Raw genomic sequence first — 17,830 nt, 5'->3', positions numbered from 1 at the left:
GTGGCATTGAAAGTGACTCTGAAATTGAAGATCATCTTTCGGAAGCAAGTGAAGATAATGATCAGCAAGTACTATTGAGTAATAATTAAGAAGAATGTGTAGCTACAAGTTTCCAGATTTTAGAGTGTGTAATTTTTGAAACTAATGATGGAATTAACTGGAAGAGTCAACCACAACCTACAGGACGTATGCGATCCTGAGACATAATAAAAAGCAAAGTGCACAAAGTAATGTTAGCCCCTGGTCTAGATGTAGGTAAAGATGATCCTGTTGGTTCCTTTTGTTTGATTGTGGACGAAAAAATTGTGAACGAAATAGTGAAATGTACAAATAAAGAAACCGAAAAAGTTCTGGGGATAGAGAACTGGAAGTATTGCGACTCTACAGAGCTATATGCCTTTATTGGACTACTACTAACTGCAGGTCACCTGAGTGCCAACATCCATAATGTAGATATACTTTGGAGACGGTTTTATGGACCTACTATATTTAAAGCTACCATGGGGTTAAAACGATTCAAAAATTTGCTAAGATTTGTTTGATTTGACGATAAGGACACGAGGTCTGAACGAAGAAGGAACGACAAATTAGCAGCAATACGCGATGTGTGAAATCAAGTCAACCAAAACTTTCAGAAATACTATTTACCAGAAAAAAACATATTACACTGTAAGTGGAATACCATATACAGGAAAAAACAAAAATACAGTAGCCAAAAGTCTTGCATCTCAAGTGGTAAAGCAACTCGTTGAGCCTTATTATAATTCCAAGAGGAATGTGACTTGCGATAACTATTTCCCTGATCTTGCTCTTGCACATGAATTACTGGCAAATCCACTAACTTTTGTGGGCAAAAAATAAGAGATTTGTTCCTCGGGAATTTCTACCAAACAAGAACCGTTTAGAGAAATCTTCAATTTTCGGATTCATTCCAAAAGCATCTTTTGTTTCTTACGTTCAGAAAAAAAACAAAGAAGTGTCCTAGTCCTGTCTACCATGCATCACAATGCTTACTGTGTAGATGATGTTGATAAAAAACCAGATATGATACTGTGTTCTAATAAGTACAAAATGTGGTGTCCATACGGTAGACCAAATGGTTCATAAATATATGTGCAAAAGACGAACTAACCGTTAGCCTTTTGCATTTTTTATGAATATTTTAGACGTGGCTGGAGTAGCCTCATTTATTACTTGGACAAATTTACATCAAAAATGGAACGAAAACAAAAATGAAAAGTGAAGATTGTTTCTTACAACGACAGCAGAACAACTAGTGTTGCCTCAAATTTTGAGAAGAAAATCAAGGGGACTACAATGGGAAACAAAACAGTGTATTGAAAAATGCTTACAGGAAGTTGAACTGAACAATAAAAAGCAAAAACTAGAAAAACCTCTAGTTTTAACAAGGTAAAGATGTCACATGTGCCCAACAAAAAAGGACAGGAAACAAAAACAAATTTGTGAAATATGCAATAGAAATGTGTGCAACGATCACTGGATAATTAAAAAAATTTGTAAATATTGCAATAAAGAAAAATAAATGACTAATCTATGGTTTTTAATTTTTATTGTTTTCTTTATCCTAATACTTAATAATAATTTAATTTGTTATATCAATTTGTTATTCTAGTTGGGAATAAGCTAATCTTGTTGCTTAGTTCCAACTAAAATAGTAAATTTATATGACAAAGTATTAATTTGTAAAAGTAAAATAATAATAGTCTTCTGACTTATGCGTTTTATTCATTTTGTAAAGATTGTTTTTGTCGGTACTTTATACATAAGCTGCTAATTACGATAATCTTTTCTCAGAAGGGGTTTTACACAATAACGAAAGGCAACAACACCGTAATCTTTTTCCAGGGTATGCGTAAACATCAACCCCTCTTTTCAAATAAAATGGCCTGGTAGATTTACAAAAGTTCTTATTTATTTATTAATTAAGTTTTTATTTGGATCTAAATGTTTATTACTTGTAAATTAATATTTTTTCTGCAAAAGTTTTCTTGCATTTCATTATTTTGTGCAAATCCTTCAGGTAGATCGCACCCTCCAGGTAGACCGCATACTAGAGTAGCACCTTTTTTTTAAGCTAGACAATTTAAATTTAATTTTAATAAAAAATAAAAAAAAAATAGAAATATATGGGTAAATATGAATAGTACATTCAAGAACAGTGGTGGGCCCAACGGACCCGAGTTGCCCGATTACGTAAGTAATGTGTTGCCCGGATAAGGGTTAACCAAAAAAAGCGACTTTTTTCATTTATTTAAATGTTTAAAAAAAGCTACGCATTTTAGATAACAGACGACTCTCTTGAAAATAATTGCTCTTTGAAATGAGATTTTCTACATTCAAAAATGTTTATAAACCAAAAAGTTATTACAAATTAAACCCCAAAGTAAGCAGGTTTTTCAATTGTTTATAATTATTAAAAACAAACAATAAAATCATCTAAAACACATTTTATAATATGAATTTTTATGTTGTTATACTACATTTGCGAAAGATGGGCGCAATCGGTCAAGTAGGTTTTAAACAATTATATTTGTTTATCCCGTTTGAGAGAATAAAGGTCATTTTAAAATGGCTGTACAGGTAGTTTGTCAATACTTATAACGTTTTTCTTAGCGATTCTCTTTATAAGTTCTCAAAGTCCCATGTTTTTTAAAAACTATATTAATTTTTAATTGTTTACTTACAAATAATTGATGCAAAATGAAGTACCATTGACATTATATTGACAATATCCCTAATGTATGCCGCGCAGTATTTTTTTACCGCTTTTTGTTTTGTCCAGGATTAGATTCAATATTAGTAAAGTCCATAGTTTTCTTATCTAATGCAAAGTGAATAATTTTTAATTTAATATCAACCTCATATCATTATCTTTATAGATATTCTCCCGTTTTGATTCCTCACTGATTTTTGGTGAAATTCTCCTTTTTTGTTTAAGTTCTTATTGAAAAATTTCATTTCTCGTTAGTTTGTCTTTTCTCTCTTACATATTAAATCAAATAACCTCCTCAGTTGATAATAGAAACATAACAATAATAAAAAATACTAATTTTATACAATTACGGAATAACAAATAGAAGGCGAGAGTAATAACAAATATTACTTTTTAATTCATATTTTGATAAGGTTTTAAAGAAGCTCTAGAAGACCAAGCTTATGGCATAAAAGTAAACGGGGAATTGACCAATAATATCAGATATGTAGACAATGTTATTGGAGCACCAACAGAAGCACAGGAAACATACGCAGAAAATACGAAAACTTTAATTCGGCCAATAGCATGCTGTGGCAGTGAAGCATGGGTCCTGAAAGAAACATCCAACAGCACCCTCGGCACATTCGAAAGGAAAGTACTGAGGAGAATGCTAGGACCTGTGAGGGAAAACGGAATCTTCAGAAGTCGATACAACAACGAGCTTTATCAACTTTATAAGGAAGCACCACTGTCAGACTTCACTAGAATACAAAGATTGCAATGGGCCGGACATGTGATAAGAATGGGAGAGGATAGGCTACCAAAAAGAGCACTGAATGCTAGAATGCAGGGAAAGAGACCGGTTGGAAAGCCAAGAAAGCTCTGGGAAGACACAGTAAACAGCGACGCACAAACGACGACATTTAAAAAAAAATTTATCAACTCGACGGTAAAAATTCAATATCTTTTGTGACCTATCGACAAAAATCAAACTGCGTTTTAAAGATGAAGAGTGCAGTTTTTGTATGCAATTTTTACTATTTGCCGCAAATGAAGTCATTTTCTATAAAGATGTTCAATACATAAACGTTGCGAGATTCTTGTCATTTTTTACTATTGCTATCGATTAAATTTATCATTGCCATTGAGCGCACTTCCAGTCTTCAAAACCTATAACACGAAATTCCGATTTTTAGTTTTGACAACAAATATGGGGCATTTCAAATATACCTAAAAACGCTGAATTTAAACTTCCACATTCCAACCGATCTAAAACGTTTAAAACTGTTTCTTTTCGATTGTATGAGTACGTTTTTCGAATCCACATAACTTCAGCTACAAATTCCACCCAATTCTGTCTTTATTAAAATATTTTCCGTGGCGTGAGATCGTTTGTATTGTGAAAGTTTAAATTCAGCGTTTTTTAGGCATATTTCAAATGCTTCATATTTGCTGCCAAAACTCAAAATTGAAATTTTGTGTTACCTTGGTCCTTGTTGACCGGGTCAAATGCCTTCTTAAGGTCCACGAAACATAGATATGCCGGTTTGTTGTATTTTAATGATTTCTTTTGCACTTTGCCTCATTATAAATATAGCGTCGGTGCTTGATCTTCCCGACCTAAAACTTTGTTGTTCTTCTGCTAGTGTTATAATTACATTCAGTCACTTTGGTTGTTAATTTTAGTGTTGTGTTTAATAAATTAATTCCTCTGTAATTTTCCGGGTCCGATTTGTCTCCCTTTTTAAAGAGAGGTATTAGGATTCTTGAATCAACACAGTTTGTCGCCTATACCGATGATAGATGATGCAACAGCACCATGTCTCGCAGAACAGAAGAGGCGGCAGAAATATATTCACAATTAAAAACAAAGGCAAAAGAGACCGGACTAGAAATAAATATTCAAAAGACAAAAAAGTTAACACAGGCAAGAGCTAGGGGAAACAGACGCACAGTTGAATTAGAGGACGATATTGAAATGGTAGAAAGTTTCGCATATTTAGGAGTTGCATTAAACACGGATGGAACAGAAGAACCAGAAATCCAAAGCAGAATAGTAAAGAGAAACAAAGCTTATTTTTCACTCGATCATGTGTTTCGCTCCAAAAACAAACACTGGAGATCGAAAATCAGGGTCTACAAAACTATTATCAGACCAATAGTATGTTATGCATGCGAGACATGGGTGATGACAGAAGAGACAAAAAGAAAACTAGAAATCTTCGAAAGAAAAGTCCTAAGAAAGATATTTTTACCTATTAACGAAAACGGAATATGGAGGTCCAGGTATAACCATTAACTCTATCAACTGTTCAAAGAGACACCGATCTCAGAATTCGGTAAACTTCAGAGACTTCGCTGGGCTGGTCATGTAGTAAGAATGGAGACAGAAAGATTGCCGAAAAGAGCCCTAGATAGTAAAATGCAGGGCGCAAGACCAAAGGAAGGCAACGAAAAAGATGGGAGGATGAAGTGGTAGCGGACGCGCAAAATTTGCTAGACGTGAGAACCTGGAGAAGATCGGCGCGGAACCGACAAGGTTGGAGGCATAGTTTGGAGGAGGCCAAGGCCCGATTTGGGATGTAGCGCCATTGTAGAGAGAGAGATATTATGATGCTTGATCGCCTTCTTGAGGAATTCTGTTTTGTTCTATGTTTTTTAGATTAGTTTTAATAGTTGTTTGGTCAGATCTGGTCCTCCGTACTTTGGGAGTTCGTTCGGTATTCTGTCCTCTCCTGGTGATTTTCTATTTTTTAATTTCCTTAATGCTTCCTTTACCTCTTCCTCCGCATTATTTATTTCTTCGTTTGTCGTCACCTCTGGTGTTGGTGGTTCATTATCGTCACCTTTAGCAAATAGGGTTCTAAAGTAGTCTACCCATGTTTTCTTCTGAATGTGTTTCGTTTTTATTAGTTCGTTCATCTCTTTTCTTTGTCCTCTGATCATTCTCCATATGTCTTTTTGTGTTCCGTAGAAGTCATGTTCAATCTGTTTTGAGAAGAGTTCAGAGTTCCCTTTTTATTTGTCTAACTAAAGTATTCGTTTCATTTCTGATTCGATTATAGTGGTTATATGCCTGTTGTGTTTGTTGTGCTCTGTATTGTAAAAAGGCTTTCTTCTTTTCTTCATATTTTGTCTTCACATCATCTCTAAACCATGGTGTTTTCTTTTTTGATATGTTAGAGTTCGTTACTTTCCTCTCTCCAACTGATTCTGTTGCTGGGTTAATTATGTTATTTTTCAGTTTTTCCCGTTTCGTCGATGTTATCGTTTTCTAATATTTCATTCCCAGCAATCTTCTTTGATATTCTTTTCCTGTATAAGTAGCGGCCCCAACACAAACAAAAATCAAAGTCGAAGGATTAAATACGGAATCCACGGAATACTTATTTTGTGTTATAATTATTATAATTATAGTGACTGGTGAAAGGAAGTGATCAATTTGTTGATTTCATGAGAATCGCAAGAAATGGCAAAAATCACGCAACGTTTATTTATTTAACAGCTTTATAGAAACTGATTTCCTTTGCGGCAAAACGCAAACATTTTCACTTTTGCCATTAGTCCACTCTGATCAAAAAATATCGAATTTTTACCATTGAGTTGATACTAATTTTCTTGGTACAGATTCCTGGTAAATCGATATTTTCCGTTTTCCCCTCCTAGTAGGTGGATTTTTAGGTGAAAAACCTCAAGTGACAGACATTTTTACATCTTTTTTGGAGTCCCAAAATTGACATTTTCAGCAAAATTCAGCTTGTTCGTATCGTTTTTAGAGATCACATCTCTGACTTCTGGACTAGATAATGAAATCGGAAATAGAGTTAAGTTGGGTCGTACAATTTTCATTAAAATGAAATCTAATACAATAGCAACATAAATCTGAAACTACGACAGAGGATTGTAAAATGTTATTATGGTTAATGCTCTTGAACGGCACTGAAATCTGGACTCTAAAGTAGCCACTACGAACCGACTAGAGGCCTAGAGAAGTAGATTCACAGACGGGTACCATGAGTGGAAATATGATCAAACAATAAAGTCCTACTAAGGGCTAATACTCTTCGAGAATTCATAAAATCCACAAAATGCCGAAACATTTCCTATCTAGGTCACATTCTTCGATGAAAGCAGTCGGTCCCCTTTTTATCTGACAGTGCTCTTTCCATTGCCCTTTCTGTTGTGGCTAGTCTATTCGTATTCGCCCTGGTTAGGTTCCAGGTTTGACATCCATTTGTCTTAATAGGAAGGATGCATCGGTTGAACACTTTATTCCTCAAGTATTGAGGTATTTTGCCGTTCTTCAGTATTCAACAGTTGTCCAAATCCTCCCTTTACTCTTCTAGTGATATCCATACTTTGGTTTTCTTTGTCAAGTTTCAGAATTTGGCCTAGGTAGATATATTCCTGGACTTGTTCTATCTCACTGCCATTTATAGTTATACGTCTGGGATCGTATGTGTTGGTCATTCTTTTTGTTTTCTTCAAATTCATGTTAAGGCCGACGTATTGGGAGCTGTCTGCGAGTTTCTTTATCATAATTTGTAATTCCTCGAAAGTGCTCGCTATAATCACGATGTCGTCAGCGAATCTGAGGTGGTATAACTTGTTGCCATTAACGTTGATGCCATATGTTGACCAATTTGTAGTTTTGAAGACGTCTTCTAGGGCTAGATAAAAAAGCTTTGGAGATATTACTTTGTGTTGTCTAACTCCTCTCTTAATGATGATAAGATTTGTATTTTCGTCGTTGTACTATCATAGTTGCGTTTTCATATATATTATGTAGTAGTTGCCTATGTCTCGAGTCTATTCTACAATTATTAATACCTTGTTCTATAGCCCACATCTCGATACGATCAAATACCTTTTCATAGTCTCATACTTATTTGCCTTCGCTATCAGTGTTCTCATTGTCAGCAGATGGTCTGATGTACTATATCCTTTGCGAAAGCCAGCCTGTTGGTAATCGTCAATAAGACATCCATCATCATATGATATGGTTGAAAATGTCAAATTTATTCATCAAGTAGGTTCACAGTTTCCAAATCTATGGAGTGCTAGGACAAGGTCGTTTGCACGGTTTAACGCAGTGTAGCCAAATTGGATGTGTTAGCAACTTTCAATAGCACCACTACTTATCGTGCAGTATTATCCAAATGTTTATATTTCTTTTCCATTAATATTTCTTAACACTTCTCTGCCTCTATATCGACATAACTGAAGATTCTAATATCTTTGTAATTAGTATTTAAAGATTATCTTCTATTTCTTAATTGTTCATTATAATTTATTTTAGATCTGACAATTCTGAATTGCGTTCAAGTAATTAAATCATTTTTAGTTATAAATAATTTATGAAACTTTAGTTTATAGCGTTTTATAGTTAATTACTTTGTCTAAATCGATTTCCGGTCAGTTCTTCTAGGAGTTCCCCAAGAACGTTCCTGATACACACAATTAGGCACACATTTCCGCAGATTTTTTTTAACATAATCTTTTTTGAGAACGATTTCCGCAGTGGAAGTCGAAACGTCAAGATTAGTAGTTAAAAATGTAATTTTCATTACAACTAATAATTGTGACTTAATCCTATCTACACATCATATTTAAATACATCTTAAAATTCCACTCATTCTAATTTTTCAATCGGCCAAACAAAACCATTTAGAAATTCAATTAGGAAACTTTTTCGTTCGATTCAAGTAGTAGATCAGAATTATTTTCGAACTTAAAAAATAGGTTAAGGAGATTAACATAATACCGCTAGTTGAAAGATATGTTTGGCCCATCGATAAACAAATCCTTCACAACTTGAGACTGTAGACAAATTTTTGTTGTCTGAAAAACTATTAAATTTTATTATCGACATCATATTATTTCAAATAATCTTTTTTATATGGCAGTTGCCGGTCCCAAGCCCGGATAAAGGAGGAGGGGGTTTACAGCCAGGTTAACACCCTACGGATAGTCTTTAAAACCATACAGCTCATAATAGAAACAGCATTATGCCTCGGAACAGGAACGATTTCATTACGACGACTAACGCGAGAAAGGGGACAACGAATTTATGGAAAACGAAAAATATACTTCGCATCGGTACTTGGAACGTAAAGTCTCTAAACACAAGAGAAACACAAGTGAGAAAGAAATTACAAAAGAGCTTGTGGAAAAAAATATAGACATATGTGCACTGCAAGAGACGAAGAAAAAAGGAAAGGGTCAAATTATGCTAGATGACTATCTGATGATTTGTAGTGGTGTTGCGAAAGAAACCAGAGCCAAAGAAGGAGTCGCCCTGTTAGTACACAGAAAATTTTTACACCAAGTACAAGAATGTCAATATACCTCTGAAAGAATAGTAAGTGTAAAAGTTAAACTGGATGTCAAACCTCTAAATGTGATAGCAATCTATGCACCAGAGAACAACAGAGATACCACCACAAGAGAAAACTTCTACGAACACCTTCAGCTGTAATAAACAAGACCCCAAATGATGAATATACAGTCATTATGGGTAATTTTAATGCCCGTGTTGGCAATGAACATATATAACACAGAAAGTGATGGAGTCGAAGAAAGCTGGGCAAAAATTAAGTCTAATGTCTTAGCCTCGGCCAAGGAAGTTCTTGGTGAAAGAAATATAAATAAAAATAAATCATTCCCAAGGCAAAAAACTCCATGGTTTTGTACAGAAGTGAATAAAAATGCAAAGAAAAGAAAAAAGCTTACCTGAAATACATGTCAACCAAAACACAAGAGGCATACCATAATTACAAGACAATTAGACACGAAACACATGCATTTGTAATAAAAATAAAAAATGATCACTGGGAACGCTTTTCGAAAGAAATGATGGGAACATGATTTTTACGGTCTGCAAAAGGAAATATTGCGCTTAATAAGAGGTCAAAGAACGGATGTAAAGGAACTAATAGAACCAAAACACACACGAAAATGATACGTGGATTGAATACCTAAAAAAATCTATGCAGAGGAAGAGCAAACGACGCTAGAACCAAAAACACCAGAAATTACCACAAATGGAGAACTTAATATAAATGTACAGGAAGTTCCGAAAATACTTAAAATACAAAATCTAGAGAACAGAAGAGCAGCAGGTAAAGATGGGATACCAAACGAATTACTGAAATATTGTGGAGCAGCAATGACAGAACAATTAACAACATTAATTAATAAACTTAAATAACTTCTACAAGGCTGTGCTACGTCCCCTACTCTGTTTAAAATATTCTTGGAAAAGACACTCAAACCATGGAGGAGAAAGTGCGAAGGAATGGGCATACCAGTAAGAGACGAATACCTATACACCTTAAGTTTTGCCGACGATCAAGTAGTCATCGCACAAGATGAAGAAGATCTCAGCTTTATGCTCAGAAAACTAGAAGAAGAATATAAAAGCAACGGAATGGAAATAAACTTAGAGTAAACCGAATACCTAACAACAGAAAACAAGGATATGAGAAACCTAGAGATAGACGAGGGAAGACAAATAAATGGAACAGATAAATTCAAGTATTTAGGAACCATAATATCGAACCAGGGAACAACAGAAGAAGATATAAACAACAGACTGAGACAAACAAGAAACTGTATAAGACAACTAAACTCAGTGTTGTGGGATAAGAACATTACGATAAAGACAAAAAAGAGAATATATAATACCCTGACAAGAAGTATCCTGACATATGGGTCCGAAAACTGAACAATAAACAAGAGAAATAGAGGTAGAATAAGAGCACTAGAAATGGAGTTCCTGAGGAGAAGCTGTAGACTTACAAAAAGAGACAGAATTGAAAACGCAGAGATTAAGCGGAGAATGGGAGTGCAATCAGACATAATCGACTATATAGAGGAGAAGAGACTATCCTGGTACGGCCACGTCAGAAGGGCGGACACAGGACGCTGGATAAACAAAATCACAGAATGGAGCCCGATTGGAAGAAGAAAGAGAGGAAGACCCCGAAGGTCATTCAGAGATGAAATCGACGAGGCTATGGAGAAAAGAACCCTGCGAGATGGACACTGGAATGAAAATTGGAGAAAACGGTTGAGCGAAGGAAGACAGTGAAAACTGTGGAAATCCTTAGTAGTAGTAGTAGTAAATAACTAATAAATCAGAGGATAAGTTTAGCAGATTAACAACAGGGTTTTCGTAGTCGAAGATCGTGTAAAGATGCAATACTAGTTATAAAACAAATTACAGAGAAATTACTAGAGTGTAACAGACCAGCATTTCTGTGTCTGAATGACCTAAAAAAAAAACGTTTGACAGAGTAAGACTCAAAGATCATCTTCTATATAATTGAGAAGTTCATTGATAAAAATACTCTGTTACACAGACGACGCAATATTGATAGCTCAATATGAAGACAGTCTGCAAAGACTGGTCCAGTTATTTATCATAAGAGCAAAATAATTTAATATGACAATCTCATCTTAGAAAACTAAAACAATAGTAGTCAGCAAAGAACCAACCAGATGTAAAATAGAAATTGATGGTATCAGTATAGAACAAGTAATGGAAATAAAACACCTGGAATTACACTGTCTAGCTATGGAGACATGGACAAAGGAGTGAGAGATCAAGTACAAAAAGCAAATAGACTGACAGGATGCCTTAATAACACTATATGGCGAAACATACACATTAACACTGAGATGAAGTCAAGAATTTATAAAGCCAGTTTAAGACCAATAATGACATATGGCTCAGAAGCAAGACTCGGCACAGCCACAACGTAAAGGCTACTGGAAACGGCAGAGATCAGAGTACTAAGCAGAATTACAGGAAATACGCTGAGGGTTCGAAAGAGAAATGAAGATATTAGAAGAAAAGAATAACCACTTAAGCAGAATGGAGAAGGCCAGTGTCGTCAAAATAGTAAGAGATAAGTCACCAACCAGCAGAAGAACTATCGGACGACCGTGCAAAAGATGGAGTGATAACCTTCCATAGAGGTATTAATCCGCCAACGAACAAGCAGAATTGCTTATAAAGAGGAAGAAGAAAAAGAAGGTTCTGTCGGTCTGGAATTAAAACAATTCTATTTACTCGTCACTTAATATTTCACCAACTGATTGTTGACTTCATCAGAAGCACACTTGCACGTGACGGTAAATGCACTTATATTCTCAATATTTCTTAACAGGACAGAAACTTAAATCTTCGCGAATAAGAACATCAAAAAATTGCTAACTTTCAGATGTGGTGATGGAAAAGAATTCTGCGCATATCTTGGACAGCTGATCGGACAACTGTGTCCATTCTTAACCAACTTTTCATTAAAAAAAGCTGTCCACGACATGTATGCAGCAAATTCTATAGTTATTTGGTCACGTGATTCGCAAAAGTGAGGATAATTTAAAGAGATTAATAGTGTTCTGGAGACGTTCCGGGAAAAAGACCAAGAGGACGATCACCTAACAGATTTTCCGACCAAATTGAGAATTCAACAGGCCACTCATATTGCGAAACTCTTAGGGCAACCGAACATAGAGACCATGGAGGAAATTTGTTACGAGTATTGGAGGAAATCATGATCCTCTGTAATGGAGAAACGACAAGAGAAAGAGAGAAAGAAACGAATTTTATTTTATATTAAATTTGTTGAAATTTATTATTATCATCTAAATACTTCGACAAAAAAATAAATGTACATATAAATATAAAAATGTCTCTAGATTTTTGCGATGTGCCCAACGGTGTCCATGTGTTCTTATGATTCCATGATGACGGTTCTTTATTTTATGAGTTTTACTCGTTACTTAGACTGCTGAACGTTGTGTTGCGATTACTACCTTATCGTCTGAATTAATCTGGGCTCAAATAAAGTGATTTTTGGCTAGAAACAATACTATATCTAAACCTGTAGGTATTAGTAATTTACTAAATGACTCAAGATAAAAAATTTCATCTGACAATTGGTAAAACACATAGCAAAAGAAGAAAAATTCTGAAAACTGAATATGATAATAGAAGAATCAATATAACAATCATAATTTCTTTTGTAAATGACGACTGTGATGATGATGGTGGTATCTAATCCGAAGAGAATGATGTATTTATTTAAGTATGTAATAAATGTACGTACATACTGCCATTTTAGGACAATCTATGTCTCTATCTATGCTTATTTTCTTATGCAATAAAAATCCAAAGTCTTACCTTTCATCTTTAGGATGCACAGTGAAGGTCTGCTTGCTTAACTCCAATATGGAAGCCTCACTCTGCGGTTCCGCCGAAATACCCGCCCTTTGTTTACGAGGTCTCATACCTTTAGGACTCGTCGGATTTTGAACGCGAATAACACTTTGGAATTTGTCCAATTGCGACCGTAAATCCGATATTTCGATTTCGCGTATCTGCAACTGCTGCTGCAGATCCTGCAGCCGTTGTTCCCGCATCACTTCGCGATCAAAACTCTGAATTTGACGTGTCAATTCCTCAATTTTCTCGTCCTTCTGGACCAGCAGCGCCTGAAACAAAAAAATGCGATGTAAATATTATAAAGATATCAATAAAATGCGACCAATTTTCCGGGTATTTCTTTTGTTTTAATTTTAATATTATTTTTCCAACATCAATGACTACTTATTTTCGTAAACTTATTTTTGAAATTATTTGACACAAAACTTTGTTGTTCGATATATGTATATGTATATATATATATATATATATATATATATATATATATATATATATATATGTAAGTGAGATCCTTGATAGTGCCCAAGAAATCGGAAGCCCGCAACAACAAAATGAACTTAGCAAACTGAGACAATACAATGCACACAACTTTGTAAGATAATAAGGAAAAGTATTAAGTAAGAAAAGAAAATACAATGAAAGACTGGTAGAAAATGCAATCGAAAACAGAAAAAACTATAAGAAAACAAGAAAAGCATTAATCATTGGGAAAAAGCAAATTGTTGCTCTAACAAAAGAAAACAACAGAATTACGGACAGAAATAATCTAATACAACTCATGACTAAATTCTACAGCGAACTATACAAAGCCCCTAAAACACTTGAAGAAGCAATCAGTAACTAAGAAGAGGTACCAAAAGTATACGCTTAAACATTATTTTTATTTCCTAACTTTAAATAATTTATCATTAAAACAATCAGAAGAAGTTAATTTTCTTGTTTTAACATTTACCAGAACCTTAAAATTGGAACTTTAATATCAACAAACTACAACATTCCTGTCAATCTAGGTTAAATATACTCAAATTCTGTCTAATAAAGTTTTGAACGCAGATACTAAAATATTAATAAACTAATACTAATAATTACATTCATACTAATATATAATACACCAATAATTTACGTGTTGAATACAACTAAAAGATCGCCAAGTACACAGATCTAGAAATACAAATCAGGAGACAATGGAGAATGGAAAGTACCCAGACAGTACCTATTATTCTATCTACTACTGGTGTTATTCCCAAAAACCTCCTAGAGAACATAAAACAGCTGGGTCTAAATGAACATCTCTATAAGGCCATACAGAAAGCTGTACTACTCTCAACATCCAGATGTGTACGAAAATTTTTGGAAGATACTCCAGCATACCAAGTCACCTAGGGCTCGATAACACGGAAAGAGTCCCACCAGAGCTCAATCCTTGTGACACCGTAGGTATCTGGGATGAGTAAATTTTCCCCTTAGAGGGAGTGTGAGCCGTATGGCTAAATCTGGATAATATTAATAAATAACTAACAAACTTGTTATAACGCCGCACGAAAAGCTACCTTAAAAAAGCTTTACAGTATTCAATCTATATCTTTGAGATTGGCAATTGGTGCCTTTAGAACGAGTTCCACTAGTCGTCTACAAGTTCTAGCTAAAGAGCCACCTCTAAACATAAGGCGACAACAATTATCACTAAATTAGATTGCCAAAATTTAAATTCAAAAACAACCTCCTCTTTTCTCTCAAATTTTTGTACCCTGGCATCCTCTCTTTTAAAAAGACAACAAACTGTACACCTCTAATAGAAAGAATAAAAGTCACAAATTTTAACATGAATCAACTTAGTCTATTGCTATATACAAATGCAATCTCTCCTCCATGGACAACCTGCCTACTGATCATTGACCTAACACTAAGAAAGTACCCCAAATCAAATACAAACTTCTCGATAATTAAACATTTTTTTGCAGAAATCATATCCCATTACTCCAACTACTTACAAATCTTTACCGACACCTCTAAAACCCAGATAAACATGCTGCTGCTTACTATTCTGATGAAGAAAACTCCTACAGCATACACTTACCTACAAATTGTAGTACACTTGCAGGCGAGACCACAGCTATATTAAAAGCCCCAACTTTTTTAAAAACGAGTAACACGATGAAGTGCGTCATCATTACAGATTCACTTACTTAATGCGTTATTGAAATTAAAGCAAATTTATACAACAAATCCCATTATACAAGCAATAAAAAATTAATTAGAAATACATCATTCAATGGGAAAGGACACAGCTTTCATTTGGGTACCATCGCACACAGGAATCTGAGGAAATGAAAAGGAGATCAACTAGCAATTACAAGCCGTATCAACTTAGAAAATACTACAAAAATTACAAAATATCCTTATAGTGACATGAAACATCTGATTAATGTTCATTGCAATAACATTTGGCAAAATTACTGGGAAAATTCAGCAACCAAACTAAACCCAATATGCCCAAATGTGAACAGTTCTTTGAATAACCCCACAAGTAGACGAGATTAAGTAATTATAAACCGTTTGAGAATTGGTCATACTACTGTCACACGCAAATCAGCAAAGATCCACCACCAATTTGGACCAACTGCTCCACTTCCATCCAGATAAAAATTTAAAGGTTTAATTAAATTATTTAAGAGATATAAAATTGTATTATACTATTTAATTTACATAATCATATTAAAACTATTGTGTTTGTTATCCCACTAATAATCCTGCGTGGTTGATGTGGAATATTGTGGAATAAGTGTTAGATAAAAAAAAATTATCATTGTCCCAAGACCTTGAGAAAGCATATGATAGTGTCCCGTTAAAGAAAATGTTTGAGGTCCTCGAAAGGTCCGGATTGGATTCGACGTATATCCGAGCGATATATAAATTGTACGAAAATGCAGTTAGTTGTGTAAAAATTGGAACCAGAACCTCAAATGAATTTAAAGTCACTAAAGGCCTAAGCAAGGATGCTGTTTGTCACCGACACTCTTTAAAATATACGTCCAAGAAGCATTGAGGAATTGGAGAAATAAATGTAGATTTATGGGCATCGAAGTGGGACAAGAAACTCTGTATACATTGTTGTTTGCAGATGATCAGGTGGTGGTTGCAACCGATGAGGAAGATATAAATTATATGAATCGAAAATTATTTGAGGAATATGCCAAATGGGGGCTTACTGTAAACATAAGCAAAACAGAATATTTAAAAATTGGAGGAAATACCACAGATCTGAGGCTTGAAAACGCAGTCACAAAAGGCTGCAACCAGTATAAATATCTAGGAAGCATCATATCAGCAGATGGCAGAGTTAAGATAGATGTACAAAACCGAATAACCCAAGGAAAAAAATGCATCCGAATACTGAATTCATTACTGTGGTCTAATAAAATAAAATTGCATACCAAACTTCGCGTATACAGAGCAATTGTAGAACCAATTACCACATATGGTGCCGAATGTTGGACGATGACAAAGAATGAACGAGATAAAGTAGACGTTGTGGAAATGGATTATCTTAGAAGGTCATGTCGAGTATCGAGAATGAAAAGAATCAGGAATGAGGAAATACGAAACCGTACAGGAATTAGAGATACTCTTTCAGATAGAATACAAGGAAGGCAATTACAATGGTATGGTCACGTGATGAGAATGGAGGAGGAGCGGTGGCCAAAAAAAGCCTTAATGTATGTTCCACCAGAAAGAAGGAAAAGGGGAAGACCACCAAATTCCTGGAGAAGAGAAATTATAAAAACAATGCAATCTAGAGGCTTAGAAGAGGGAGATTGGAGAGATAGGAAAAGATGGAGGCTGAAATGCGGAAAGCGGCAATCGCCGTAGGACCCCCGTTATATGGGGGTCCTACGGCGTATATTTAAAAAAAATTATTTAACATATGGATCCAAACCCATGGATTATATACCTGTTAGGTATATAATCATATATACGTATCAACAGATACATAGACTATTTTTGCGTGAAAGGAAATCTTGACTGTCTTTAATTTTATTTTTATTCGGATCTACTCTGTATGAGTACAAGAAACCAATTCGCTAACGATTTCTGCTTAGCTGAGGAGACATGTCGTGGAATGCAAATTTTAGATTCCCCATGTCTCTATTAACATCTTTATCAGCGTCTGTTATACCTTGCATTTATAGAAGGTTCAGATTAAGGCAGTTATCTGAATTGTGTTTCGAAACTATTTTACGGATTTAATATCAGATGTCGCTATTGCGTCCGTTTCGAAGCCATTTTATCGTTGCTTCACAAAGACAGGAAAAGATTAATTTTCACGTTGAGAAAGCCTATGAATAACTGTTTTGATGAGCTTTATTAAAGCGAAATACGTATCAACAGATACATAGACTATTTTTGCGTGAAAGGAAATCTTGACTGTCTTTAATTTTATTTTTATTCGGATCTACTCTGTATGAGTACAAGAAACCAATTCGCTAACGATTTCTGCTTAGCTGAGGAGACATGTCGTGGAATGCAAATTTTAGATTCCCCATGTCTCTATTAACATCTTTATCAGCGTCTGTTATACCTTGCATTTATAGAAGGTTCAGATTAAGGCAGTTATCTGAATTGTGTTTCGAAACTATTTTACGGATTTAATATCAGATGTCGCTATTGCGTCCGTTTCGAAGCCATTTTATCGTTGCTTCACAAAGACAGGAAAAGATTAATTTTCACGTTGAGAAAGCCTATGAATAACTGTTCTGATGAGCTTTATTAAAGCGAAATACGTATCAACAGATACATAGACTATTTTTGCGTGAAAGGAAATCTTGACTGTCTTTAATTTTATTTTTATTCGGATCTACTCTGTATGAGTACAAGAAACCAAT

The 17,830-nt window shown here is 34.7% G+C and overlaps 1 protein-coding gene across 4 annotated transcripts in view; it reads right to left on the bottom strand.

Moving 5' to 3' along the window:
- for (cGMP-dependent protein kinase for) overlaps positions 1 to 17,830 on the bottom strand; it is a 790,239-nt gene that overhangs the window by 658,127 nt on the left and 114,282 nt on the right. For all 4 annotated transcript variants that reach the window (XM_072537884.1, XM_072537886.1, XM_072537885.1 and 1 more), the window contains one exon: positions 12,906 to 13,216. In XM_072537884.1, coding sequence (XP_072393985.1) covers positions 12,906 to 13,216 — 311 coding nt within the window. The remainder of the gene's footprint in view (positions 1 to 12,905; positions 13,217 to 17,830) is intronic.

This window comes from Diabrotica undecimpunctata, chromosome 7 (assembly GCF_040954645.1).
Source record: "Diabrotica undecimpunctata isolate CICGRU chromosome 7, icDiaUnde3, whole genome shotgun sequence".
Lineage (NCBI taxonomy): Eukaryota > Metazoa > Arthropoda > Insecta > Coleoptera > Chrysomelidae > Diabrotica > Diabrotica undecimpunctata.
Note: the sequence above shows the minus strand (reverse complement) of the source record. Positions and strands in the feature narration are given on the sequence as shown.